At 35.3% G+C, this 27,346-nt stretch overlaps 1 protein-coding gene across 2 annotated transcripts in view; it reads right to left on the bottom strand.

Moving 5' to 3' along the window:
- POF1B (POF1B actin binding protein) overlaps window positions 1-27,346 on the bottom strand; it is a 105,988-nt gene that overhangs the window by 67,188 nt on the left and 11,454 nt on the right. For both annotated transcript variants that reach the window (XM_055268745.2, XM_055268744.2), the window contains exons 3-6: window positions 26,431-26,505; window positions 18,377-18,457; window positions 8,384-8,485; window positions 3,735-3,917 (exon numbers count right to left, since the gene is read on the bottom strand). In XM_055268745.2, the coding sequence (XP_055124720.1) occupies window positions 3,735-3,917; window positions 8,384-8,485; window positions 18,377-18,457; window positions 26,431-26,505 (441 nt within the window). The remainder of the gene's footprint in view (window positions 1-3,734; window positions 3,918-8,383; window positions 8,486-18,376; window positions 18,458-26,430; window positions 26,506-27,346) is intronic.

Consider the following 27,346-nt stretch of genomic DNA (forward strand, 5'->3'; position numbering starts at 1 on the left):
CAGGAAAATGATCACAGCATGCTATCCTTAATTTCTTCAGGGAAGTACATGTAACTTGTAATATTTTGAATTTGAAATCAAAAGGGTGATATTAGTAGGGAGAACCATGGAAAATGTACATAAATTAATTTTATAAAAATATTTTAAAGCCACGGTTTTAGATATCTGATTTTGAAAAATATTTTTAATGCCTTTCACTTTGGGGAAAGTACTTTAACGGTGATCTAGTTTCATCTAAAAATAGTCTTACAATGAAACTAATTTCTTATATTGGTGATTTGAAACATTTGCGACCCAGAGTTGGGGCAAGAAGATCAATAATCAAACATTAATTTCAGCATCTGCTATGTACTTGACACTAGGATAGGTGCTTTACATATTTTATCTCATTTAATCCTCTTGTAGGATATATTGTACATTAAAGTATGATTCTTCCCCTTTTAGAGATGTAGAAACTGAGGTTCAGTCCAGCTAAGTCTATTGCTGAAGATCATACAGCTCAGCAGGATCAGGTTTTACAAATTCAGATAATTAAACTGAATGCCTGTGTTCTATTCCTCTTCATGACGTTCCTTCCAAGTTACAGTTTAACTCTAAACACAAACTGTGAAAATGGGTCCTACTTTAGTTTTAAAAGAGCCTAATCTATGTCTGCGCATCACTCTTTAAAGATACTCTTCTACCCACGTATCACTACAGAGGACATGTAAACATCAAGGTGCCTAGGTGGGAGAACTCCCTCCTTTGTCCATGGAATCTGCACAAGCAGGTTACCCTGTCATCACTCTGAGCAAGAATGGACCCTGTTACAATCCAATGTTACATTACAATCCAATGTAATCTATACAAGTGAAATTACTAACTCTAAGCTTCCAATAGACTAGTGCTTTCAAGGGCCTATTCTATTTTCAGCAGACTTCAACTTTATCCTTATAAAATATTGAAAAAGCTGGGGGTGGGGAGCTGGGGAGGGATAGCGTTGGGAGAAATACCTAATGTAGATGACAGGTTGATGGGTGCAGCAAACCATCGTGACACGTGTATACCTATGTAAACAAACCTGCACCTTCTGTACATGTATCCGAGAACTTAAAGTATAATAAAAAGAGACGATCTAAAATGGAAAAAAGCAGAATTTAATAAAATTAAAGAAAAAATCCTCCAGCCTTTACAGAAGCTACATAGAAATCTCAAACTACAGTATGAATAATAAAAAAGTGATACATTAGTTACCCAACTCCGCCCCTTTACTGAGTAGACAACATATAATCTAATCAAATGTATTATTAGATGTACTAAAGCTGGGGAAAGAATATCATAACATTACTGTTGCCACTGGACAAAACTCTTAATCCTGTCATACAGTTCCCATCTCTGATAAGTGTCCCTCCTACCATTTCTATTGTCATTATTCTACTTTGTTTTACACCTAGACTATTGAAATAGCTTCTAATCATCTTTTCTTTGCAAAGTTTTCTCCATTGATTTTTTTCAAGTTGTAGACTTTGTAGTTTATAAAAACTTTCCAGCACATATTTTTATTTAGTATTTTATGGATGAGGATGTTGCTGAGAGATTTTGTATTACTAAGAACACATAGCTTGAGAGGAACAGAGTTAGGACAAGAACCCAGGTCTCTATACCCTGAAACTAGTCTGCTTGCTATCACCAATACCTTCCCTGTGGCAGACTCTTCTTAACCAAGGGCTTTCTTTATGTTTATACTATTGCTCAAGGACTCTCCACATAAATGATCCAAATTCAAGGAGGAACTATCAATGGGCTCTGGAGTCAGCCTACATATGTATAAATCTTGGCTTTACCGCATGCTAGCTGTATAAGCCTTTGCAAATAATTTAAACTCTTTGAAACTCGGTTACCTTATATGTGCAATAAGGACAACAATAGCACCTTCCTAATCTGATCATTGTAAGAAGAAAATTAGTCAATATGCTAGCCATATCTATTAGTATTTTCCTACTCAGCAACCTTCACTCACCCTCCATTGCCTACTAAAGAAAGCCCAAAGTTTTTAAATTAACACTTAAGAATCTCATGACCTGGCCTTAATGTATCATATTAACACTACACCATAATACTCCTTGTCACATGTCTTTCATGCCATACAAATCAAACCCCTAACTTCTTCTGAAACCCAGAATTTACTTTCCCAATCCATAACTTTGTTTATGTGATTCCCTCTTCTTAGGATATTATTTCCATGCAATATCACAATACCATATATGGAAATTCTGCCCATTTTTCAAAGCCCAGGTTAATTACTTCCTCAACACAGCCTTCCTTGATCTCTCAGCCAAAATTAATTTCTTCAGTCTTTTGTTCCCAAAGTGTGTTGTTTTTTCCTCTTTTATGACTGAAAACACTTTGGTTTGTATTATGCTTTTATATGTGCCTGCCACTTTCCCCTATTAGAGGAAACTTAGGCAAAGCAAAGTTAAGGATTAGGTTGAACTGTATATAATTGTTGCTATTATACCAGTTTCAGCCTACAAAAATGACAATTTCAAATGATCTAATCTAATAAAATGGCTCTTTTATGGTTATATCTAATGCACTTAAGCTAAATATTCAATACCTTCTGGATTGTATTCTATGAGTTATTCTAGAGGCCAGTGTTTCTGTGCAGATATATAGAAGAAAGACAATTTTAGGCTTTTTTCTAAATTAGAAAATTAAAAAAAAATGTAGAGATAAGGGTCTCACTATGTTGCCCAGGCTTGTCTTGAACTGCTGGCTTCAAGAGATCCTCCAGCCTTGGCCTACCAAAGTGCTGCGAATGCAGATGTGAGTCACCGAACCTGGCTCTAGGCTTTTCTTAGGTTGAAAAAACATGGATTTTAAATCTTTTGTAGTTCTTTTTGATTAATGTGGCCAAAATGTATATTTCAAAATTTCAGTTCTTAGAAATAACCTCATGTATATTTAATATAAAATAATCAAATTCTTATGTGGGCTGGCTCCTTCTTTATTTTTTCTTGTTTTCTTTTGTCTTTTAGTAAGAGTGCCTATGAAAGAGGCCAAATGGAGATCTAGAAAAATACAAGTGATGGTTGATTCCCCATTGTTCCAGTTATTAATGTTAGTTTTAGCAACATACAAGAAAATCTTTTTTCCTTCAACACTTGTATAGCAGATGTTTACAAGATTCCAAAGTTTTCATAACATAAATTAAATACCAAGAATTGTATTACATGAGATTTCTCCTTAGCAACTAAGTTCTAGTTTCTATTTTGTCAATGTGATACATAATAAAATCTATACATATTTTGACTTGATTCTCAAGTCAAATAATATATTCTCAAAGAAGACATACAGGAAGTAAATACCAGTTTGTGAAATGTGACCGTTAAAATCATCATAGATAATATAACTTCCAATTTATTGTTCATTTAAATACCATACCTTGTGAAAATATTTAACATTGCACAACTGTTGGGCCCATTTTAGAACTGAAGATCAGTTACAAATTAGGTATTCATTAACCAGTTCATAACTCATCTCATAGATTTAATGTCTTAATGGACCTAAATTGTTTTGTCTTCTGAGAGAAGATGGGAAGATTTGTTCTAAAAATGCTATGACAAGGCACAAATACCAGTGATATAACTTCTCAGTATTTTGATGAAAATTTAATGGGAGCACCTGCACAGTGGTATGAGAAGAGTTCAACAACATTATTTCAGTTTGTTAAGGAATCAGCTGATTGATCTTACCTGCTCACGAATGTGGCTTGATCCACTACGGCACAGTTCATTTCCAATATTTGTAGAAATCGGATCATTTCCTGTGATGGCTTGGATTTGCTGGCTAGAATCAGGTTGTTGCCAGTTTGCAGAGTGGATGACCTGGGGCTGTTGGACAATGTGATGATGGCATTGAACCTGAGGATGGCACCCCTAAGACACATACACATGCCAAAAACAGCCACTTAGGATAAACATTACTAATCAAGAAAAACAACTGGAACCATTTTTTTTAAACTTAATGTTTTCTTTCACTATAATTCAAACCCTAGGATTTATAGTTTTCACTAGTGATATTTTTTCAGTTTTTTTCATTGGGCAAATTTGTATTGAATTCTGTTTTTATTTGATCAGATTGTCATGACCATCCAAATACTTATGTAGATTGGCCAAGGCATTGCGTGTTCTAATTAAATTAATATTCCAGCTATACTTAACACTAAAACCATAATGAATATTAATATTAATATTACTTTGATGATTCAGTAGGCACTTCAGAATCTAATTACATAAAACACTATAATGCCGAAGATATAGGTAAATTTAAAATTAAAAAATAATATAGTGATTTTCAATGTCAGGAAGCATATTAGAATCACAGTGGGTGAGGAGCAAAGTTCTTATCCTTATGAAACTTAAGGATAAATTTCTTAAAAAGATAAAAAAAAACAGCGACTGAAACTTCAGACCTAGAAAACGTGGATTCTAACTCTGATTTTATCACTAACTCTGATCTTGAGAAACTGTATGTGCAACCTTTATGAGCCTCCGTTTTCCCATTTATAAAAGTGAAGATGGTACATATTCCATAGGGGTGCTATGAGGAGTAAATAAACTAATGTCTATAAGTTGATTACTACAAAGTAGGTGAGTAACAAACATTATTATGATGATCACATCATCATCATTGTCATAGTCATCATCAACTTTATCATCATTTACCCTACTAATTTTGCAGATGGAAAAAAAAACTCTGAGGTCTAGAAAAGTAAGATAATTTTCTCATAGTAACGCAGCTAATTAATGACAAACTTGGGACTGGAACTCATGATTTCCAGCTTAGACTTCTTTTAGGATATTAAGCTGAATTTGCACTGACTTCAAGATATTCCGGAATTTGTTGTTTTTAAACTAAATCTTTGTTATCTGCTTATTTGTCATGGCTTTTTTCTGGTAAGTATAGAGCACAGACTAAGAAAAGATATCTAGTTATTTTAGTTTGGGGGATTTCAGGCATACTTGAATTTGCTTTCTTATCTTGTGATTATTCTACTTCGATAAGAGATCTGGAAGCCTGTTTTCAAAAGAAACATACTGTGTTTTGAATCACAGTTCTGCATGTATGAACATACAATTAATTTTGAAAGTAAAAATGCAATGCACTATATCCTTTTGACTATAGAAAGTTGGCCTATATTAATACAGTAAAACACTTCATATTTTACATTTTTATATGAAACAATTTTCAAGCTATATTAAATGAAAAAAGTACAAAAGAATGAAATAGTATTCTCTTTCTGCTGTAACATGTTTTAAAAGTGACATGCTTTGATATGCATAGACCAAAATAGTTTTAAGAGTAGCTGCTTCTGGGAAGAGAAACTGGGGACAAAAGTGTCTGGATAAGGAGGTTTATTTGTCACTCTATATCTTTTAATGCTCTTTTTATTCCTTTCGATGTTTTTTATACTTTAAAATTTTTCCATGTATAAAAATTACCTTTTCATGTATACAAAAATATTTTGAAAAAATGAAATACATATAAATAAACACATTTTACAAATAGAAGTTGCCTTGATAGATATAGAGATAATAAAGGTTGTAGAATAAGTTCATGCTATCATTTTATCTAGACTCTTTTCAAATATCACACTTTGTACATATACTAGCACTAAAATCTTTATAGTTTAGGAATTTTGGGGGTGAATGTATGTTACATTATTATTATCTTTTATGTTACAAAATATCTTCATATACTGGAATGAGGTAAAATTACACTGATAGTCTGAGATGACTATCACTCATTGGAGAGCTTGTAGGCTATTGAAATGGAAACTTTCCTGAAGGAATAAAACAAAACAAAACAGTATGTTCCTCACAAAGCAAGTTAGGAAACTCTTGGAAAGCACACATCACTAGAGAGCAATAAAGAAATCAAAACCTGTTTCTTAAAAATCTTCCTTTGTTAATGTATCAGTTGTCTCTTGAATAGAACACTGACATTCCCATCATCTGGGGTGCCTTGCAGTCTACCTGAGCCCATTTGGCCTGTGAACCATTTACTGGTACCCCTGAGGTCTTAGCAGGTTTTCAGTTTTCAATTCTTACACTAAAGTTCTTTTTCTAAAGCCAAATATTCATATATTCATCATATTTTTAAAAGATATAATAAGCTGAATTTTTAAAGTACAGAAAGATCAAACATTTCTGATTTGTCGTCTTGTTTTTCCTTTTTGATAGAGTAAAAAGAATTATCATGAGTACAAATCATACGAATTGGATAGTTATCTTGCACCTGGCACCACTTTACCACCCTTCCACTACAAAGATCTCTTTTTTCTTGAATATTTCTCATCTCCTAAGAGCTAGTCCTGTTTGATTTGGTCACATGTGACGGTAAACAGGTTCTTCCAGACTCTGGCTTTACTCAGATTGTCCTAGTTTATCTCCATCACTGAGGAAACTAGTAGGACAATGCAATTGCAGTTTGCTCTATCTGCATGGTTCCTTTTACACTGGGCAGCTTTCATGGCGGTTCCCAAACTCCCAAACTGTTTAAGTAATTAATAAGAAAAAGTGGGCATAAACAAGTAAATATTTGAGTTAACAGTAAATAGCAGCAGTATTCTCTTAAAGGAGCTAGTCTTTAGTTGTTTCAGCTGCATGGCAACGATGTACAAGATATTCAATCTTTTACTCTAGAGTCCAAGAATTAGAAACACTATTTGTTCCCTTTAAAACAAGAAGCTAGAAGCAGCATGAAATGATTTGCCTCTAACATTCCTTACTATTTAAGACGTATCAAAACTTATTTTTTGTAGCCCAGTTGGATAAAGGACAGATGTTAGAATTTGATTTCTTATAAAGGAAAACACGCCTTGAAGAATAGGTACATTTCATGAAATTTTTTCTGTTTGGTATCATAATGTCCAGAAGTATTCTGCTGCTCCTCGGTAAGATAAGTGTTCAATACATACCACAGCAAACCCATCAGACTATATCCAGCTTTCCAAGCAAACCAAAATGTTAAAGATTTGCATGTTTATGATTCTGAAAGTTTGCTTCATTTTGACTGGACACAAGTAAGTAATAACGTATTAGTTCCTATGAATCTGGTAACAAATGTCCACAAGTGCTCATAAAAAATAAAATGAGTTCTTATGCCAAAAAGTTCAAAAAGGAAAAGCTAGAATTTTTTAGTCAGTTTGATTTGTGTATGAAAAAAATGATTTTGTTATCGCAACTGATTTGATAGTGTTTAACTGCCTATTATAGGTCGAATTGTACCCTCTCGCACCCAAGATATGGTGAAGTCTTAACCCCAGTAACTCAGAATGTGACCCTATTTAGAGACAGAGTCTTTATAGAGATAATCAAGTAATTAGGATGGCCCTAATAAAATATGACTGGTGTCCTTATAAAAGCGCAAATTTGGACACAGAAACAAACATGCACAGAGGGAAGATGATGTGAAGACACACAGGAAAGTTTCCATATGAAGACGAAGTATTGGAGTGATGCATCTACAAGCCAAGGAATGTCTGAGGCTACCAAAAGCAAGGAGACAGGAATGGAAGAGTTCCTTCTCTGGCAGCTTCAGAGAGAACATAGTCCTGCCAACACAGTAATTTCAGACTTCTGGCCTCCAGAACTGTGAGACAATAAATTTCTGTTGTTTTAAACCATACAGTCTGTGGTACTTTGTTGCAGCAGCCCTAAGAAACTAATACACTGCCCTAGTTCAAGAATGTCCAACAGACAAGTCCTGGACATTGGGCTGGACACGCTTGTATGAACTGAGAAGAGGAATATGAAACCTCCGTTGGTTATAGTAACAAATCTGCATGAAGGACTTGTGGCTCTAGATGCCACGGAATTACTGTGGCTTTGCTGCAGTTTTATACTTGGTCTGTCGATTTGAGCTTAACAGAATTTTTTAAATGTACTAGAAGCTTTAGTTTTCTAGATCTTTTACAGTATATGGTATTTCACATATCTGTTCTTATGTATTGTTCATTTAAAATTCATTCTATATTAAAAGAATTAGAACAAAATTATAGTGTTTTAAATTATGATTTTTGTTGGACCAGTTTAAAGGAAAACATACAAGGCATTTGGATATCTTTATTAAGTACAGATTCTGCCATTAATTTTCTATGTGACTTCACATATCCTGGTTTCAATTTTCTTTCAGTAAAATGAGGACAATAATACTTCGCATGAAAAATGGGTATGAAAGTATTAAGAATGGTATGAAGGGCTGTAGATATCATAGCATATTATAAGTCATGGTGGTCTTGCCTTGCACTTCAGAGTTGAATGTCACTTGAGCTCTATTAAAATACTAACAATTCAAAATTATACATTTAAAAACAAGTTTTAAAACAACTATTACTTACCTGATCAGTATTTAGCTTCTCTACTTTTCTTATTGTTTTTTCATAAATAACGTTGTTTCCTGGGAAGAAATGGCTTCCTCTTAGGAATTGAGATAGTGGTTCCTAAAATGATAGTAAATTATATGTTTTGTTTTGAAAGTTATCTTTTCAGAGTAACCTTAAATTAGGCAAATATCCAGTGTCGAATAGGCTCTGAAGTACTGGCTGACCTTAGGAAGAGAGTGGAATGACATCCCAATAATGTTGGTAGATGCAAGGAAATAATAATAAAGGTAGTTCCCTTTATCAAAAAGAACAATCTGGATTTCTCCTATTACATTTTACTAAGCCTAATAACGTCTTTTGTGGAGATTGGTGGAGAGTGGGAAAGATAATTTTCTCTCTTTTCCTAAAGCAAGATATGATGAGTTTCCTTTGAGTTAGGCAAGCATGAGGTCACTCTCATTTAAATTGGGTTCACTGGAAGATTTCTTTCTATGCAAAAATATTGTTGGAAAAATGCAAAATAAACATATTTCAGCATGACTAGGCCACAAAGTAGGTAGAACTATATTAAAGATTTTTTTCTGCAACTCAATTTGAGTGTCCTTGAATTGTACAATTCTTAATTGTAATTATAATCAAGGCTAAGACTCTCAGAACAACATATGTTTTGAATATTAAGAGCAGAGTAGAGGCTTTAAGAGCCACTTTATCTCCATATATTCAACTAAATTGCTGTAAGATTAGCTGAGTGCCTAGAAGATGTCAGGCAATGAAATACAGGCTGGTGACATGTCCAAAATCTGAAAGAAACTGGGGAAGAGCTAATAAGAATCAGACCAGGAGTCTAAAATAAATGTCATGTGTACCATGTTCTTTTCCCTTCCTTTGGTTTTCATTTGAAGTCTACTTGGGTAGGGAGATCTGGTGTTGTTTTATTTGTTGTTTTTCTACAAAACAAAATTTGCATTCATTTATTTTGTGATATAGGGGAATACTATAGAAGACCATATAGGCAAGCCTGTTACCGGTTAATGTATTTAAGAACATTTCAAAATCAACAAAACGTGCTAGGATTTTTGTAGTCTGCTATTGTAAATACCCATAGAGCAGCTGGACCAAAACACTGATTGTTTAAAAGGCAAGATGCTCTTGAATCAAAAGTTATATACTTATTGTATTCAAGTTTGAGCAAAAGGTGTTTCAACCAAATGTTCCTTGGGGACTTTGGTAAAACAAATATATAAGTGACCAAATCTGACTAGGTTATGAAGTATTAAATCTAAAGCTGGATATATTTAGAAAGACTTCCCTAGAAGGTATTTTGTGTTTGTTTGTTTTTGCAAAAGAGCCCCTATGGTAGTTATGTGCAATCATGGAACACATGCTTAAGTGCTTGCTATGCACAGTGTACTTTGCTACATGCTTTGAGGCATAAAACGTAAGTCTGACTTATTTTATTACCAAGGGCATTTAATATTGATCAGGATTCAACAAACTATGGTAAATAGCCTGTTTTTATTCTGTTCTCAAGCTAAAAATAGTAGTTAGATTTTAAAGGACTATAAATAAAAAACAAAGGCCAAGGCCCTATGTGGCCAGCAAAACCTAAAATATTTGTTATCTGTTTCTTTACAGAAAAATTATGCCAATCCCTGATCTAGATAATATATGAACATAAGCATATATGCAAAGTAGAAAGAGACAAATGCCTTTACATGTACAGAGAAAGAACTTACGGGATGGAGTTCAGAGGAAAAAAACTGAGTTCCATCTGGCAGTGCCCTAGTAGAGTAGCTGGATTAGGTGGCATTTGAAAGAAGGTTAAAGTGGTCTTTGGATATGAGAAAATTGAAGAAAATGGTATTCCAAGTGAAGGAAACAAGACAATTAAAGTCACCAAGTTTGGAAAAGTGTAAGTTATATGTATGGGACATACTTAGCACATAGAGCTTAGTTCTTCAAGCAGTGAGAAGTCTTTACGTGCTTTTAAACAGGGGTATGAGGTGAAGTTTACTTCAAGGAGATTAATTACAGGAAGAGTACAGATGAGGAGACTGGTAAGATTATCCCAATAATCAGACAGTACTGTTCAAAGATGACTCTGAGATCTTGAACCTGAGGAGTCTACTACATGGTACCAAAAATGAAAATGTTGAGACATCTTACGTGCTCCTAATAACAATCTAGGTCTGATTATGTTTTTATTCCCCAGAACACTCAGCAAACTACATAGTGCATAGCAATCCCTTTAACATGTCGCAAATGATTGCAAATAGCTCCCAAAGAGACTCTTTCACAAAAAAATGTCTGGGTAGACACTCAGATGTAGACGTTCAACACATAGGTGAAAACACAAGTCTGGAGCTAAGTGGGGAGCACAAGGCTCCAGATCTATTACATATATCAAGACCACCTGCTCACTAGTGCTAGATTAAACTAGGCAATTGCTGAATAGTTAAATGAAGAGCAAATACAGAACTAGACATGTCTCAAGAGGTCTTAGAAAAGAAAATATTGTAATTTAAAGGAAGAGTAATTTTCAAGAAGCAGTAGGAAGTCAAAGGTAAAAATGTTTCAGAGTGGCCAACAGATGAGAATTATAAAGTGGATTGGATTTGGATTACTACAAATCCATTGGGTTTGACTACTAAAATCAGTGGAAGAAAGTATAATTGGCAAAAAATTATGGAGTCATAAAACCTATATTTCAGTTCTTCCTTCTCCTATGTGCTGCAGAAAATCAGGTAGGCCATTAACCTTACTGGAGGCTCAGTTTTCTTAGCATAGGGAGGGTAATGCAGAATATCAAGTAAGATCGTGTGTTTTAAAGTACCCTTAATCTATAATTTTAATGTACAAATGACATTTGTTTTAAATAATATTGTAATATAATATTTAAAATCCATACTGTATTTTAAATAATATTGATAATTCCCTTATAACTTTCCTAGAATATCAAGTATAAAAATATACACAAGTAGGCTTACTGAGGGCAGGGACTTTGACTATCTTGAGTACTACATAGTGAATGAACTGATGATTGAGTGAGACGGAATGATACGAACCTTCATCTTAGGAATGTAATCATCCTCTAAGAGAGGGAAAACAAATTTAGCAAAAGCATGAAATTTTTTTTCTGTGAAATGAAGTTCACTATATATGATGAACAGTCATTCCCTGTTTGCAGATGACATGATTGTATATCTAGAAAAACCCATCATCTCAGCCCAAAATCTCCTTAAGCTGATAAGCAACTTCAGCAAAGTCTCAGGATACAAAATCAATGTGCAAAAATCACAAGCATTCTTATACACCAATAACAGACAGAGAGCCAAATCATGAGTGAACTCCCATTCACAATTGCTTCAAAGAGAATAAAATACCTAGGAATCCAACTTACAAGGGATGTGAAGGACTTCTTCAAGGAGAACTACAAACCACTGCTCAACGAAATAAAAGAGGACACAAACAAATGGAAGAACAGTCCATAATCATGGATAGGAAGAATCAATATTGTGAAAATGGCCATACTGCCCAAGGTAGTTTATAGATTCAATGCCATCCCCATCAAGCTGCCAATGACTTTCCTCACAGAATTGGAATAAACTACTTTAAAGTTCATATGGAACCAAAAAAGAGCCCACATTGCCAAGATAATCCTAAGCCAAAAGAACAAAGCTGTAGGCATCACGCTACCTGACTTCAAACTATACTACAAGACTACAGTAACCAAAACAGCATGGTACTGCTACCAAAACAGAGATATAGACCAATGGAACAGAACAGAGCCCTCAGAAATAATACCACACATCTACAACCACCAGATCTTTGACAAACCTGACAAAAACAAGAAATGGGGAAAGGATTCCCTATTTAATAAATGGTGCTGGGAAAACTGGTTAGCCATATGTAGAAAGCTGAAACTGGATCCCTTACTTACACCTTATACAAAAATTAATTCAAGATGGATTAAGAACTTAAATGTTAGACCTAAAATAATAAAAACCCTAGAAGAAAACCTAGGCAATACCATTCAGGGCATAGGCATGGGCAAGGACTTCATGTCTAAAACACCAAAAGCAATGGCAACAAAAGCCAAAGTTGACAAATGGGATCTAATTAAACTAAAGAGCTTCTGCACAGCAAAAGAAACTACCATCAGAGTGAATAGGAAATCTACAGAATGGGAGAAAATTGTTGCAATCTACCCATCTGACAAAGGGCTGATATCCAGAATCTACAAAGAACTCAAACAAATTTACAGGAAAAAAACAAACAACCCCATCAAAAAGTGGGTGAAGGATATGAACAGACAATTCTCAAAAGAAGACATTTATGCAGCCAAAAGACACATGAAAAAATGCTCATTATCACTGGCCATCAGAGAAATGCAAATCAAAACCACAATGAGATACCATCTCATGCCAGTTAGAATGGTGATCATTAAAAAGTCAGGAAAAAACAGGTGCAGGAGAGGATGTGGAGAAATAGGAACACTTTTACACTCTTGGTGGAGGTGTAAACTAGTTCAACCATTGTGGAAGTCAGTGTGGCAATTCCTCAAGGATCTAGAACTAGAAATACCATTTGACCCAGCCATCCCATTACTGGGTATATACCCAAAGGATTATAAATCATGCTGCTATAAAGACACATGCACACATATGTTTATTGCGGCACTATTCACAATAGCAAAGGCTTGGAACCAACCCAAATGTCCATCAATGATAGACTGGATTGAGAAAACGTGGCACATATACACCGTAGAACACTATGCAGCCATAAAAAATGATGAGTTCATGTCCTTTGTAGGGACATGGATGAAGCTGGAAACCATCATTCTCAGTAAACTATTGCAAGGACAAAAAACCAGACACCACATGTTCTCACTCATAGGTGGGAATTGAACAATGAGAACACTTGGACACAAGAAGGGGAACATCATACACTGGGGCCTGGTGTGGGGTGGAGGGAGGGGAGGGATAGCATTAGGAGATATACCTAATGTTAAATGACGAGTTAATGGGTGCAGCACACCAACATGGCACATGTATACATATGTAACAAACCTGCACATTGTGCACATGTACCCTAGAACTTCAAGTATAATAAAAAAAAAGAAAAAAAAAGAAAAAAGATTGTCTAGGCACTAACGATGTTGATTCTGTCTTGAATATTTTGACCATATTACTAGAAATGACTTACTGAAAAAAAAACCTCCAAATTTAGGGGACTATTATTTTCCCCAAATCTGTAAAAAAGTAAATCAAAAATTGATATAAATAATTTGTCAAAATAACTCAACAAAATAAATTTAATCAGAAGTTTTAGATGTCTCAACAAATGAGCTGCTAGACAATTCTATTTTGGCACCTTCTTTTTCTCAACCTGTCTATTTGAATTGGTGCCAGATCCACCCTAAAAATTAATAGGTGTTTTCAAAGTGGCAGATCTTATAATTTTAATTGTAACAGCTAGAAGCTCTGGTAGTAATTCTCACATCTAACAAAGTATATAATCCCCAACATCTACTTTACTGTTCCCAGGCCCCAAAACCTTTGTGGAAAAAAACGTTTTTAAAAAAGATTTGCTGATTTGGCTCATTACAATTTGAAGATATCCAACTTCAAGTAGATCGTTCAACCTTTGTGGTTATATTTGTATTCATCAAATTCTTTATAACGTTGCTTACAAATATTTTCATTTTCCTCAACTCCTGTGCTTATACTCCCTCTTTCTCCTCCTATTTACAGAGAAAACCAAGATAATCTATCCAATGAGGTCTCTCTATTTTCCTGCACATCTCAAAAATCTCTCTTTTCTGCTCCTTCCATCCAGTTAAGGAAAAAGATGCATTCTCTATCTCTCTCTTTGTTTTTCCTGAAGTCATTTCTCCACCTGTACCTGGAATCCCATTCCTTCTTATCTCTTCCAGAATATTATCCCATTTGTCTCCTTTCTCTGTTGCATCTTTAGCCTTCCTTATTACTGGTTCTATCTGCAAGTTTCCGAGGTTCACAAGATTCTCATTTCTCCTTTAGCAACCATCCATCTCTCCTTCCTTTGACCAATACCCTTCCAGAAGAGTAATCTTCACTCATTTTTTTCAATTCATCTCATCTTCTCACCCATTAACTTCTTGCATCTGGATTTTGCCTCCATAAGTATACCAAAACAGCTCTATCAATGTCACTATCGCTTTCTTAATGGTCAAACCCTATTCTCAAACCTCATCTTCTTAGGCCTTTTGGTCATTTGAGATGGTTGACCACCCCATGTTTGCATTTGCTTCAGTTATGGTGTGTTCACATCCCTCTCTGATAACCCCTCTGTCTCTGAAAGTGGCTCCTTCCTTCTGTTCACTTAAAGTAGACATTTCTCAAGGTTCTGACCCAACCTTCTCCATTACCTCTTAGTGATCTCACTCATTCCCATAGCTTCAATGATACCTTTAAGAGGAATGATTCCCACATCTCTGTTAAATATGACCTTTCTTTGAGTCATTTTTTAACTGCCTGTTAGGTATCTTTCTGTTTCTATGCACCTAAAATGCTACTGGTTCAAATAAAACTCAAAATTTCACCCTTTACTAAATCTACTTCTCCTCCCACTCACTTTTCAATCACTTTAAGTGGGTCACCTTACTCTCAGTGTCTCAAGCTAAAAAGCTTAGGGTCATGTTGACTTTTCTCCATATCCAGTAAGTCATCGAATCTTGTTAAAGCTACCATCTAAAATAGCTGTCAGAAAAGACAGAGAGTAATGAATTAGCATCAGAAGACCTGAGCAAGTTACACTTATTCAAACTTTCATTTCCTTAGTAGTAAAACAATGCTAATAACAAGGTTAATCATACTAATACCTTAAATACCACAATAAATCCTTCCCTGATTTTCCCCCAAACAAATGTATTATCTCTGACATCTGAACTCCAATAATAATTTTTATCTGTAGTCCTTTCATGGCATCTATCCTACATCTCACCATGTATTCTACATAGCTGTTTGTGGACCTGTCTTATTTCTTTCCCTGAGAAGAGCTGTATGCTCCTTTAATTTGGGAAACATGTCTTATTTCCCTGTTTCTGTTGAGAGACTGTATAGTGTCTTCCCCATAGCAGGAGCTTCACAACTGGAAAATTAATGAAATTGATTAGTATTAATTGGATTATGTCCACTAATGGAACAAATGTATTTCCTTCATTTCTGGATCAAATGTTAACCAGAATGCATAAATCCTTAGATTAAATGATGACAAATGGAGAATAAGGAAGATCAGGAACAACAAAAAAATAAAAAGCCTTAACAGAGATAGAAAAAAATCATAATGAAACAAGTGGATTGAGAATATTTTAATTACAGGAAAAAGAAATAAAGATTAGACAAGCTGGGAGGTGAAAGAGGATGAAATTGCTATTTAGATGAAATTGCTATTTAGAAGGTTCAGCTTATTATAAATATTGTAATTAAACTAGAATCTTCTCCTGAGGGGATTTAAAAGAGCAAACAAAAAAGGAATCTACTTAGATAAATAAAGTGGGGGATATAGCTAAACAGGATTTTCAAGCTGCTTTGTAAAACAAGTTAGATTACTTTTCATTTACAAAGCATCATGAAACTTGAAATTTGTTTCACTCTTCAATAATGGAAAGAGTTAAATGATTTAAAATGACCATTTTCTTCAACCCTCTGCTGGGACTTTGTCCTGAGAGAAAAATCAATATGGCTGTGTTCAACTACAAGTTGAACAAGTTTGTAGTTGAACACAGTCATATTGATGAGGTCTTACAAGGGTAGGCTCAGTTTTTCCAATATGTTAGGTATTTGCATATATACTTCTGATTTCTCTGTTTTTGTAACTACATGTGGGTAAGGGGGTGCCTAAGTGAGTATTAGATCCTAATTCACCTCCATCATCAATTGTCCTTCATTTGCAAATGTTTCACTCCCAGCTCTGCATTGTTCAATTTCAGTTCCAATTTTGCTCCTTCGTAATTGAATGGTTTTGCACTAGCTAAGAACTTAAGTTGAAGAAGGTTGGGACCTTGTTTTGTTTACTGCTTTATCCTCCAGTTCTTAGGGCAATTTCTGGAACATAATAGGCAATCAATAAATATTTATTGAGTAAATGACTGAATTTCTCTGTGCTTCCATTTTTTTCACCTTTTTAGGATTAACCAGGATATAATATTGAAATTGCCTAGCATGGAGTATATACCCAATAGTTATTAATTCTTTCTTTTCCCTATTAACTAAATAATAAGGATTTATCCAAAGTCATGTAAGAATTGCTGGCAAAGTGGATTGGAATGCAAATGATAGGACATTTTAAATCTCTCTGGATATATCCTAGGCAAGCATAGCAATTCTCACACTATGAAAATAATGGGTTATCTAGAACTAACTCTGAAAGCCAGGAGTATCAAGCGCAATATGCATCCAAGTATGCATATCCCCCAGATTACGTGTAAAATGAAAGAAAAAGAGAGAGGGAAAGGAAGAACAGGAATGTGTAAAGTGACTGGCCAAGTAATAGAAAAAGATACGCTCTCCTCTCCCAGGCCTTTCGCATCTCCTCCTCCATACCTCCCCCTCCCTACCTCCATCCTTTTCAGATTTATTGCGTAAATATTTGATTCTGCAAAAGGAGGAACAGGCAACTGATTTAGCTGTAATAACATGCCTTTTCAATATTTACAAGGATATATGAAAACTCAAGCAAATGTCCAAAACAATCACTCCTCAACTCAGAGCCTCAGGTTCATACCGACACACATGTACAACCAGCAGCCTGCTTAGCTAAGGAGCCATGAGAAGATTATTTTTAATAAATAAGTAAATGAAGAAGAAAGGGTTTAGATACTAGTAAAAGCTTAGTACATCTTCCCGACTCACCTAGAATAGTAGCAAGCAGGACCCTAATCTAACCCTTTCCTTTCCACAGCTGAAGCAAATAGTTTATTTTATCTTATAAGGGAAGGGCAGGATGGTTTCCCATCATGGCAGAAAAATAAAGAGCAAAGCAAAGAATTGTTGTAGTCCTATCTGGATCGTACTGTTGCCAATTGTGAAACTGATGTCCTTACAACCTCATAGAGCCTCCTGTTGCAGCTAAAGAAGGGGTATGTGTGCATGAATGTAAATGCATGTGTTGAGGATGGCTTATTATGGTGGAATCTTAGTTTGTGAAATGTGAGGATTTATATCTCAGTAAACAAATAATAATGTAATTTTCTAAAAAACTCATTGCTGGGTACAAAAGTTCACACACCACAGGCAATAAAGTCATAGGGACACTTTTTAACTTTTGACCTTTAATTTTCATCTTCCTAGTCCATATCTCCATGGCAAAGGTAAACAGCCTGAAAACTCCAACCCCTGATGCAGCAGTTGACAGAGCTTTTATGTGAAGCTTGTAAAAGAACTTTGTCCCTTTTTTCTTTCATTCCAAGTGCATAAAAGTCTTTTGTAGCATAAGGGTGGGGCTATAGAAGAGGAAAATCTTTACAACCCAAGAATTTCCAACCTGCTTGGAAGTATTGCTTCTCTGCGTCAGAATATATAGACGCATGGTTGTCTGGCATTAAAGATGGCATTTATTGATACTGATAATCAGCAATTTACTCTGTAATTGTAAGAAAGTCCACCCAGCACTTTGGGAGGCCGAGGCGGGCGGATCACGAGGTCAGGAGATCGAGACCACGGTGAAACCCCGCCTCTACTAAAAATACAAAAAGTTAGCCGGGCGTGGTGGCGGGCGCCTGTAGTCCCAGCTACTCGGAGAGGCTGAGGCAGGAGAATGGCGTGAACCCGGGAGGCGGAGCTTGCAGTGAGCCGAGATTGCGCCACTGCACTCCAGCCTGGGCGACAGAGCGAGACTCCGTCTCAAAAAAAAAAAAAAAAAAAGAAAGTCCAACTATCTGATCTTAAGGATCTGGTGACTGATTAAGCCTTTTTGTTTAAGCAATTAACTTCTAAAGAATTACATGTTGGGAAAAGTTTTTCTTACCTGTTCAGGATTTTGTACTACATATTTCCTAATAGTGGTCTGTGGATATGTAGTAACTTTCACTGTTGGAGAATGAAGTTCCTGTGAAGAAAAGACAAAAGCTGGATATAATCATAGTTATTTAATGAGCTTGGAGCTATCAATAATAATAGGGAACAATTTCCAGGGTTAAATTTTTAGTTATTTGCATGAACGATAATGTATGATTTTATGATTTAGTTAATTTTAATTTCAGAAACATGTATAAAAGCATGTGTTCTGTGCCCAACATTTTACTGGGTACTTGTATTATACTCATTTCATGGTATTTCATCCACATTTTAAAATGCTTCTTTCATTGTAAATGATTACAAGAAAATAACATCTCAATAGTGATGAATTAAACCTCTGGTTTGGAAAAGACATGTTAAAAAATGAAAAGAGACACAAAGAGAAAAACGTGTATGTGTGTGTAGTAAAACATATAAATCTTCAGTGTGCTGGAAAGAGAGGACCATAGGTATCATTGTAAAATGTAGATGGGAAAAGAGTTTTTTTGGGGGGTTCATGTAGATTTATTTATTATTTTTAACTTTTATTATAGGTTCAGGAGAACATATGCAGTTTTGTTATATAGGTAAATTCATGTCACAGGGGTTTGTTGTACAAATTATTTCATCACCCAGGGACTAAGCCTAGTACCCAGTAGTTATTTTTACTAAACCTCTCCCTCCCCCGACCCTGCATCCTCAAGTGTGGGCCAGTGTGTATTGTTCCCCTTTTTGTGTCCATGATTTCTCATTATTTAGCTCCCACTTATAAGTGAGAACATGCGGTATTTGGTTTTCTGTTCCTGTGTAAGTTTGCTAAGTTTAATGGCCTACAGCTCCATCCATGTTCCCACAAAAGACATGATCTCATTCTATTTTACGGCTGCCTAGTATTCCATGGTGTATATATATATATATATACCATATTTTCTTTATCCGATCTATCATTAATGGGCATAGTGATTTCATATCTTTGCCTTTGTGAACAATGCTGCAATGAACATTCATGTACATGTGTCTTTATGGTAGAATGATTTATATTCCTTAGGATATATACCCAGTAATGGGATTGCTGAGTTGTATACCCAGTAAGGGGATTGCTGGTAAAAGGGTAGTTCTATTTTTGGCCCTTTGAGGAATTGCCACACTGCTTTTCACAATGGTTGAGCTAATTTACACTCTCACCAACAATGTATAAGCTTTCCCTTTTCTCCACAGCCTCACCAGCATCTGTTAGGTTTTATTTTCTTCTGACTTTTTAATAATAGTCATTCTGACTGTTATGAGGTGGAATCTCATTGTGGTTTTGACTTGCATTTCTCTAATCAGTGATATTGAGTTTCTTTTCATATGCTTGTTGGTTACATGTATGGCTTCTTTTGAGAAGTGTCTGTTCATGTCCTTTGCCCACTTTTTAATCAGGTTGTTTGTTTTTCTCTTGTAAATTTGTTCAAGTTCCTTATAGATGCTGGATATTAGACTTGTCAAATGTGTAGTTGACAAATATTTTATCCCATTCTGTAGGTTGTCCTTTCACTCTGTTGATAGTTTCCCTTAATGTGCAGGAGCTCTTTAGTTAAATTAGATTCTATTTGTCAGTTTTGCTTTTGTTGGGATTGCTTTTGACATTTTGTTTCTATGTTCAGAATGGTATTGCTTAGGTTGTCTTCCAGGGTTTTTAGAGTTTAGGGTTTTACATTTAAGACTGTAATCAATCAATCTTGAGTTGATTTTTGTATATGGTATAAGGAAGGGGTCCAGTTTCAATCTTCTGCATATGGCTAACCAGTTATCCCAGCTCCATTTATTGAATAGGGTGTCCTTTCCCCATTGCTTGTTTTCGACAGCTTGGTCAAAGATCTGATAGTTGTAGGTGTGCAGCCTTATTTCTGCGTTCTCTATTCTGTTCCATTGGTCTATGTGTCTGTTCTTGTACCAGTACCATGCTGTTTTGGTTACTGTAGCCCTGTAGTAGTTTGAAGTTGGGTAATGTGATGTCTCCAGCTTTGTTCTTTTTGCTTAGGATTGTCTTGGCTATTTGGCCTCTTTTTCTCATTCCATATAAATATTAAAATAGTTTTATTTCTAGTGCTGTGAAGAATATCCTTGGTAGTTTAATAGGAATAGCATTGAATCTATAAATTGCTTTGGGCAGCATGGCGATTTTAACAATATTGATTCTTCCTATCCATGAGCATGGAATGTTTCTCCGTGTTTGTGTCATCTCTGATTTCTTTGAGCAGTGTTTTGTAATTCTCATTGTAGAGATCTTTCACCTCACTAGTTAGCTGTATCCCTAGGTATTTCGTGTGCGTGTGTGTGTATGTATGTGTGTATGTGTGTGTGTGTGGCAATTGTGAAAGGGATTGCATTCCTGATTTTGCTCTCAGCATAATTGTTGTCCGTGTATATGAATGTTAGTGATTTTGCACATTGATTTGGTATCCTGAAATTTGGCTGAAGTTGTTGATCAGCTTAAGGCCAAGACTATGGGAGTTTCTAGATATAGAATCATGTCAACTGCAAACAGGGATAGTTTGACTTCCTATGTTTCTATTTTAAAGTTCCTTATTTCTTTCTCTTACCTGTTTGCTCTGACCAGGACTCCCAATACTATGTTGAATAGGAGTGGGGAGAGAGGGCATCCTTGTCTTATGACGGTTTTCAAGGGGAATGCCTCCAGCTTTTTCCCTTTCACTATGATGTTGGCTATAGGTTTGTCACATATGGCTCTTATAATTTTAAAGTATGTTCCTTCAATACCTAGTTTATTGAGACTTTTTAACATGAAGCAATGTTAAATTTTATCAAAGGCCCTTCTGCATTTATTGAGATAATCATGTGGTTTTGTCTCTAGTTCCGTTTATGTGATGCATAGAATTTATTGATTTGTGAATGTTGAACAAGTGTTGCATCCCAGAAGTGAAACCTATCTGATGGTGGTGGATTGGTTTTTTGATGTGCTGCTGGATTAAGTTTGCAAGTATTTGGTGGAGGATTTTTGCATCAATGCTCATCAAGGATATTGGCCTGAAGCTTTCTCTTTCTTTTGTTGTGTCTCTGCCAGGTTTTGCTATCAGGATGATGCTGGCCTCATAAAATGATTTGGGGAGGAGTCCCGCCTCTTCAATTTTTTGTAGTACTTTCAATATGAATGGCACCATCTCTTCTTTGTACATCTGGTAGAATTTGGCTGTGGATCCATCTGGTCCTGGGCTTTTTTTGGTTGTTAGGCTATTTATTACTGATTCAATTTTGGAGCTCATTATTGGTCTGCTCAGAGATTCAATTTTTTTTCCTGCTTCAGTCTTGGGAGGAAAAATGTGTCCAGGAATTCATCCATCTCTACTAGGTTTTTCAGTTTGTATGCATAGAGGTGTTTGTAGCAGTTTCCAATGGTTATTTTTATTTCTCTGAGGTCAGTCGTAACATCCCCTTTGTCATTTCTAAGTGTGTTTATTTGGATCTTCTCTCTTTTCTTCTTTATTAGTCTAGCCAGCAGCATATCTGCTTTATTAATTTTTTGAGAAAACGAACTCCTGGATTTGTTGATCTTTTGAATTTATTTTGCTTCTCAATTTCCTTTAGTTCAGCAATGATTTGGTTATTTCTTGTCTTCTTCTAGCTTTGGGGTTGGTTTGCTCTTCATTTTCTAATTCTTTCTGTTGTGATGTTAGGTTGTTAATTTGAGATCTTTCTAACTTCTGGTTGTGGGTGTTTAATGCTATAAATTTCCCTCTTAACACTGCCTTAGCTGCATCCCAGAGATTCTGGTATGTTGTATCTTTGTTCTCATTAGTTTCAAAGAACTTCTTGATTTCTGCCTTAATGTCATTATTTACCCAAAAGTCACTCAAGACCATGTGGTTTAATTTTCATGTAATTGCATGGTTTTCAGTGATTTTTAAAACTTTGACTTCTATTTTTATTGTGCTTTGATCCAAGAAGGTGTTTGGTATGATTTCAGTTCTCTTGCATTTCCTGAGGATTGTTTTATATCTGATTGCTTGGTGGATTTTAGAGTATGTGCTACGTGATGATGAGAAAAATGTATATTATGTTGTTTTGGGGAGGAGAGTTCCGTAGAGGTCTGTCTGATATATTTGGTCAAATCTTGAGTTCAGGACCTGAGTATCTTTGTTAGTTTTTTGCCTTGATGAGCTGTCCGATCCTTTCAGTGGACTGTTGATGTCTCCCACTATTATCGCATGGGAGTCTACATCTCTTTGTAGGTCTCTAAGAACTTGCTTTATGAATCTTGGTACTCCTGTGATGGGTGCATATATATTTAGGATAGTTAAGTCTTCCTGTTAAATTGAAATCTTTACTATTATGTAATGCCCTTCTTTGTCTTTTTTTAAAATCTTTCTTAAAGTCTGTTTTGTCTGAAATTAGAATTGCAACCCATGCTTTTTTCTTTTTTTCATTTTCTTGGTAGATTTTTCTCCATCCCTTTATTTTTAGCCTATGGGTGTCATTGTATGTGAGATGGGTCTCTTGAAGACAGCATTTTTTAGGGGGATTCTTGGTTCTTCATCCAGCTTGCCATTCTGTGCCTTTTAACTGAGGCGTTTAGTCCATTTACATTCAAGGTTGGTACTGAAATGTGTTCATTTGATTCTGTTATTATTTTGGGAAAACTGGTTATTATGCTGGCTTGTGTGGCTGCTTTATAATGTAACTGAGCTGTGCACTTAAGTATGTTTTTCTATTGACTGATAATGATCTTTACTTTCCATGTTTAGTGCTCCTTTCAAGATCTCTTGTAAGGCAGGTCTGATGGTAACAAACTCCCTTAGCATTTGCTTATCTGAAAATAATCTTATTTCTCCTTTGCATAAGAAGCTTAGTTTGGCTGGATATGAAATACTTGTTTGATGATTTTTTTCATTAATAATGTTGAATAGAGGCCTCTACTCTCTCCTGGCTTGCAGGGTTTCTACTGAGAGGTCCACTGTTAGCCTGATGGGTTTCCTTTTTAAGTGACCTGCCCTTTCTCTCTAGCTGCCGTTAACATTCTTTCTTTCATTTCAACCTTGGAAAATCTGCTGATTTTGTGTCTTGAGGATGATCTTCTTGTGTAGAATCTTGCATGGTTCTCTGTATTTTCTAAATTTGACTGTTAGCCTCTCTAGCAAGGCTAGGGAAGTTTTCATGGACCATATCCTCAAATGTGTTTTCCAAGATTTTGCTTTCTCCCTGTCCCTTTCAGAGTTGCCAATAATTCATAGATTTAGCTTGTTTATATAATCCCATATTCCTCAGAGATTTTGTTCATTCCTTTTCATTCTTTTTTTCTTTATTTTTGTCTGACTGTCTGATTTCAGAGAGCCAGTCTTCAGTTCCTGAGATTCTTTCCTTGGCTTGATGTATTCCTCTTTTAATACTTGTGATTGCATTGTGAAATTCTTCTAGTGTGTTTTTTCAGCTCTATCAGATCAGTTAGGTTCTTTTTTTTTACTAGGTATTCCATGTATTGGCTTTTGTATCATTTTATTGTGATTATTAGTTTTCTCAGATTGGGTTTTGCCATTCTCCTAAATCTCAATGATCTTTATTTCTATCCATATTCTGAATTCTATTTCTGTTATTTCGGCCAGTTCAGCCTGGTTAAGAACCCTTGTTGGAGAACAAGTGTGATCATTTGGAGGACATAAGCCACTCTGGCCTTTTGAGTTGCCAGAGTTCTTGCATTGGTTCTTTCTTATCTCTGTGTGTGGGTGTTCCTTTAATGGCAGTGTAGGTTGACTACAGTCAATAGACTTCTTTTTTGGATGTCTTCACAGGGCTGAGGTTTTGTGCAGGGTCTAAATAGCTGACTTCTTGTCTTTGGTTTCACAGGGGGTTATGTTAGTGAGGTATTGTTGTTGAAGCTTTGGGTTATGATCCAACAGGTGGCACTTAGGCATAGTGGTCTGTTGGTAGGCTCTTGCTCTGTCCCGTTGCTCCTCTGTTATTTCCTCACAGTTGCAGCTATGCTCCCTCTCAATGCCCTGAAAGTGTGGGCTCCTCTCCCACTTGAGTGCTGGCTGTAGACTGTGGCTTGGCACTCCAGGGATGTCCATTACAGCTCTATGGCGATATCAGTGTTTGTTTTCTCCTCAACTTGGAGGCAGCAGAGAGGACCTTAGCAGTGGTTGTGGCCAAAGGTCTTTTACTTGTCTCCTGGGGGCTCCACCCAGGGAGATACAGGTCAGCAGTCACTCAGTGCTATCAGCCTGGGATGGGGGTTCTGTGCTGTAGGCCTAAGTCGGGGGTTCCCTGCCTGGTAATGAGCAAGCGTGGGGTTCCATGGCAGGGAAAAGAGTTAATATCATCCATATAAAGAGAGTTCTTATATATCAATGAGAACAAAATCACACTTATAGAAAAATGATCAAATGACATGAACAATTTATAAAAAATAAAAGCAAATGGTTAATAAACTTAATAAAAAGTGTTCAGCCAAACTAGGAATCAAACATAGCAGAAGAATGCCATATTTTTACTGGAAAATTAAAAAAATAATGCTGATGAAGGTTCAGCAGGGCAGGTATTCTCTTATGGAGAGGGGAAAGATTGAATAATCATCCATAAGCTGGAATATGTAGCCATTAAATAATGATCTTGAATAAGACAAATTTATATTAAAAGCTCATAATATCATATAAGTGAGAAAATGAGGATATAAAACTGTATATATGATATAAACTCAATTTTGTATTTGAATGGAAGAAAACACAACAAAATACAAAGAGTAGTAATCTCTAGGTGGGGGAAGGAATCATGAGTGATTTTTGCTTTTGTTTCTTTATATTCTTTTATAGTTCTAAAATTTTCTACAACAAACACATATTTTCATTATCAGAAATAATATGTACAGTAAACCCAATTTTAAAGCCCTTAATTATGAAAAATAAAATAGATAATACAATTTTTTGACTGGATTTGAGTGTAGTCAACACCCCTGTGATTTAAGTGAATCAATCTCACTTTGTTGGTCCTATAGGGCTGCATTTCTAAGTCAATTATAACCTTTATCCCACTGTCCAATGGTTTGTTACGTATGTGGCCCATGCTAGTCTATGAGCTCCTTGAAAATGGTGATTGTGTCTAGTTTATCTTTGTGCAATATGTGGCACATACTTGGTGTTCAGCAAATGTAAGCTGAGTAAGTGCATTACTCTAATTGACCTAACTCTAATCTAGACCAAACTGAGAAGTGGTAGGGAAACTTTTCTTTGATAATCTTATTTTTCTGCATAATATCATATTTTTCTTGCTATGCTCAAGGACTAAAGACCAGTTTTTGTTCATTTGTCTCCTCACTGTCCAAGTTCACATCCTGACCCCACATCTGGGTCAGATTGTTTTCTTAAAACAGCATCTCCCGCCTTCCTACCCTCTAAATCCCATAACCCCTTTACTCCTCTTTCGTGTAACAACAAACTTAGTGTGCTTTATGTTTTGCTTTCTTTGAATTTACTTTTTGATATGTGGCAATTACTTAATGAAACACATATTTCAATATGCTGTTTATTGTTATAGCTACCTTTTGGATACACAATGCCTAGATTCAAGAATAATCCTAAAAGTGGGATTATTAGGACATAAAAGCTAAGGAAATAGATCCTTGTGTGTCTTTCAAATCATACGTCTATAAGAAGAGTTAGTTATGACCCTATAAGTTATTCTCTCTGAATATGAACTCATAATACTATCACTCATAAAGCCAAGTCTTCAATCAATCTGAGATCTAGTTATTTCGTCCATACTCACTTTGCTAAATTAAACTGCACTCAAACTAAAAGCAGTCAGATTGAATAGGCAATGAAACAGAAGAATCGGATTCATAGCACTTGTTTCACATTACTTTTATGGGCTGAGGTGATTCTCATATGTGAGAATCCTTTTTCATATTTTATGATCCTCACATGGTATGAATGTGTAAAGTCTTATGAGGGTCTAAAGATTGCTTACATACATGAAGAAGATTTCCATATAAAAAAGAGGAACAAATCTAATGTAATTCACAACTTCTTTTACCTGTTCAGTATTTTGGGTTATATGTAGAGTACTTGGGGCACATGTAGATATTTTTAAAGTTGGAGAATGGAGTTCCTGTTAAGAGAAACAAAAGGGAGTTCAGAAATTATTTGAAAGTCTTAAGTTCTCATGGTATTTTTTCTTTATTTTAATAATAATGTGGTTAGTCAGAAATAAGAGCATTATTTAGTGCTTTCTTACATAATGTCCATCTTTCCAAAGAACTAAATTACTTTGTTGTCTTCTCACATAACCCAATGATAAAAGAGTTTGTAGAGTGCTTTCATAGCAATACATTCTACTTGTACTGTTAGGTTGCATTCTTTTTGTTTCTGCTTCAAGAACTCTGCATTCATATACACCCCAATGTTATTATATGTTTGCAATTAACAAGATATAATATTTTATCAAACAAAACTTTTCTTTCAGTATTTGTTCTATTTCTTTTTTAAAATTCTTATAAATTTAAGGAGTACAAGTGCAGTTTTGTTACATGGATATTTTGCATAGTGGCAAAGTCTGGGCTCTTAGAGTAACCATCAACCGAACAGTGTACATTGTATTCATTAAATAATTTCTCATCAAATGATGTAAAATTTAATAATTATCAAATGAAGAGATAGACACCCCATTCTTCATGATGTGCTTATTTCGCATTGCATGCCTGTATCAAAACATCTTATGCACCCCATAAATATACACATTTACTATGTGCCCAAAATTTTAAAAATAAAATAAAACTTAGAAAAAATAATTCTCAAATCAACATAAGAAACTACCTTTGAAAACTCAACTAAGAGTAATTTTAAGAGTAAATTTTAAAGTACCTTTGAAGAAGGTAGTTTGAAGAGTAAATTTAAGAGCAAATTTCAAACTACCTTTGAAAACGCAACTAAGAGTAATTAATTTTAAATCA

This window comes from Symphalangus syndactylus, chromosome X, assembly GCF_028878055.3.
Source record: "Symphalangus syndactylus isolate Jambi chromosome X, NHGRI_mSymSyn1-v2.1_pri, whole genome shotgun sequence".
In the NCBI taxonomy this organism is placed as follows: domain Eukaryota; kingdom Metazoa; phylum Chordata; class Mammalia; order Primates; family Hylobatidae; genus Symphalangus; species Symphalangus syndactylus.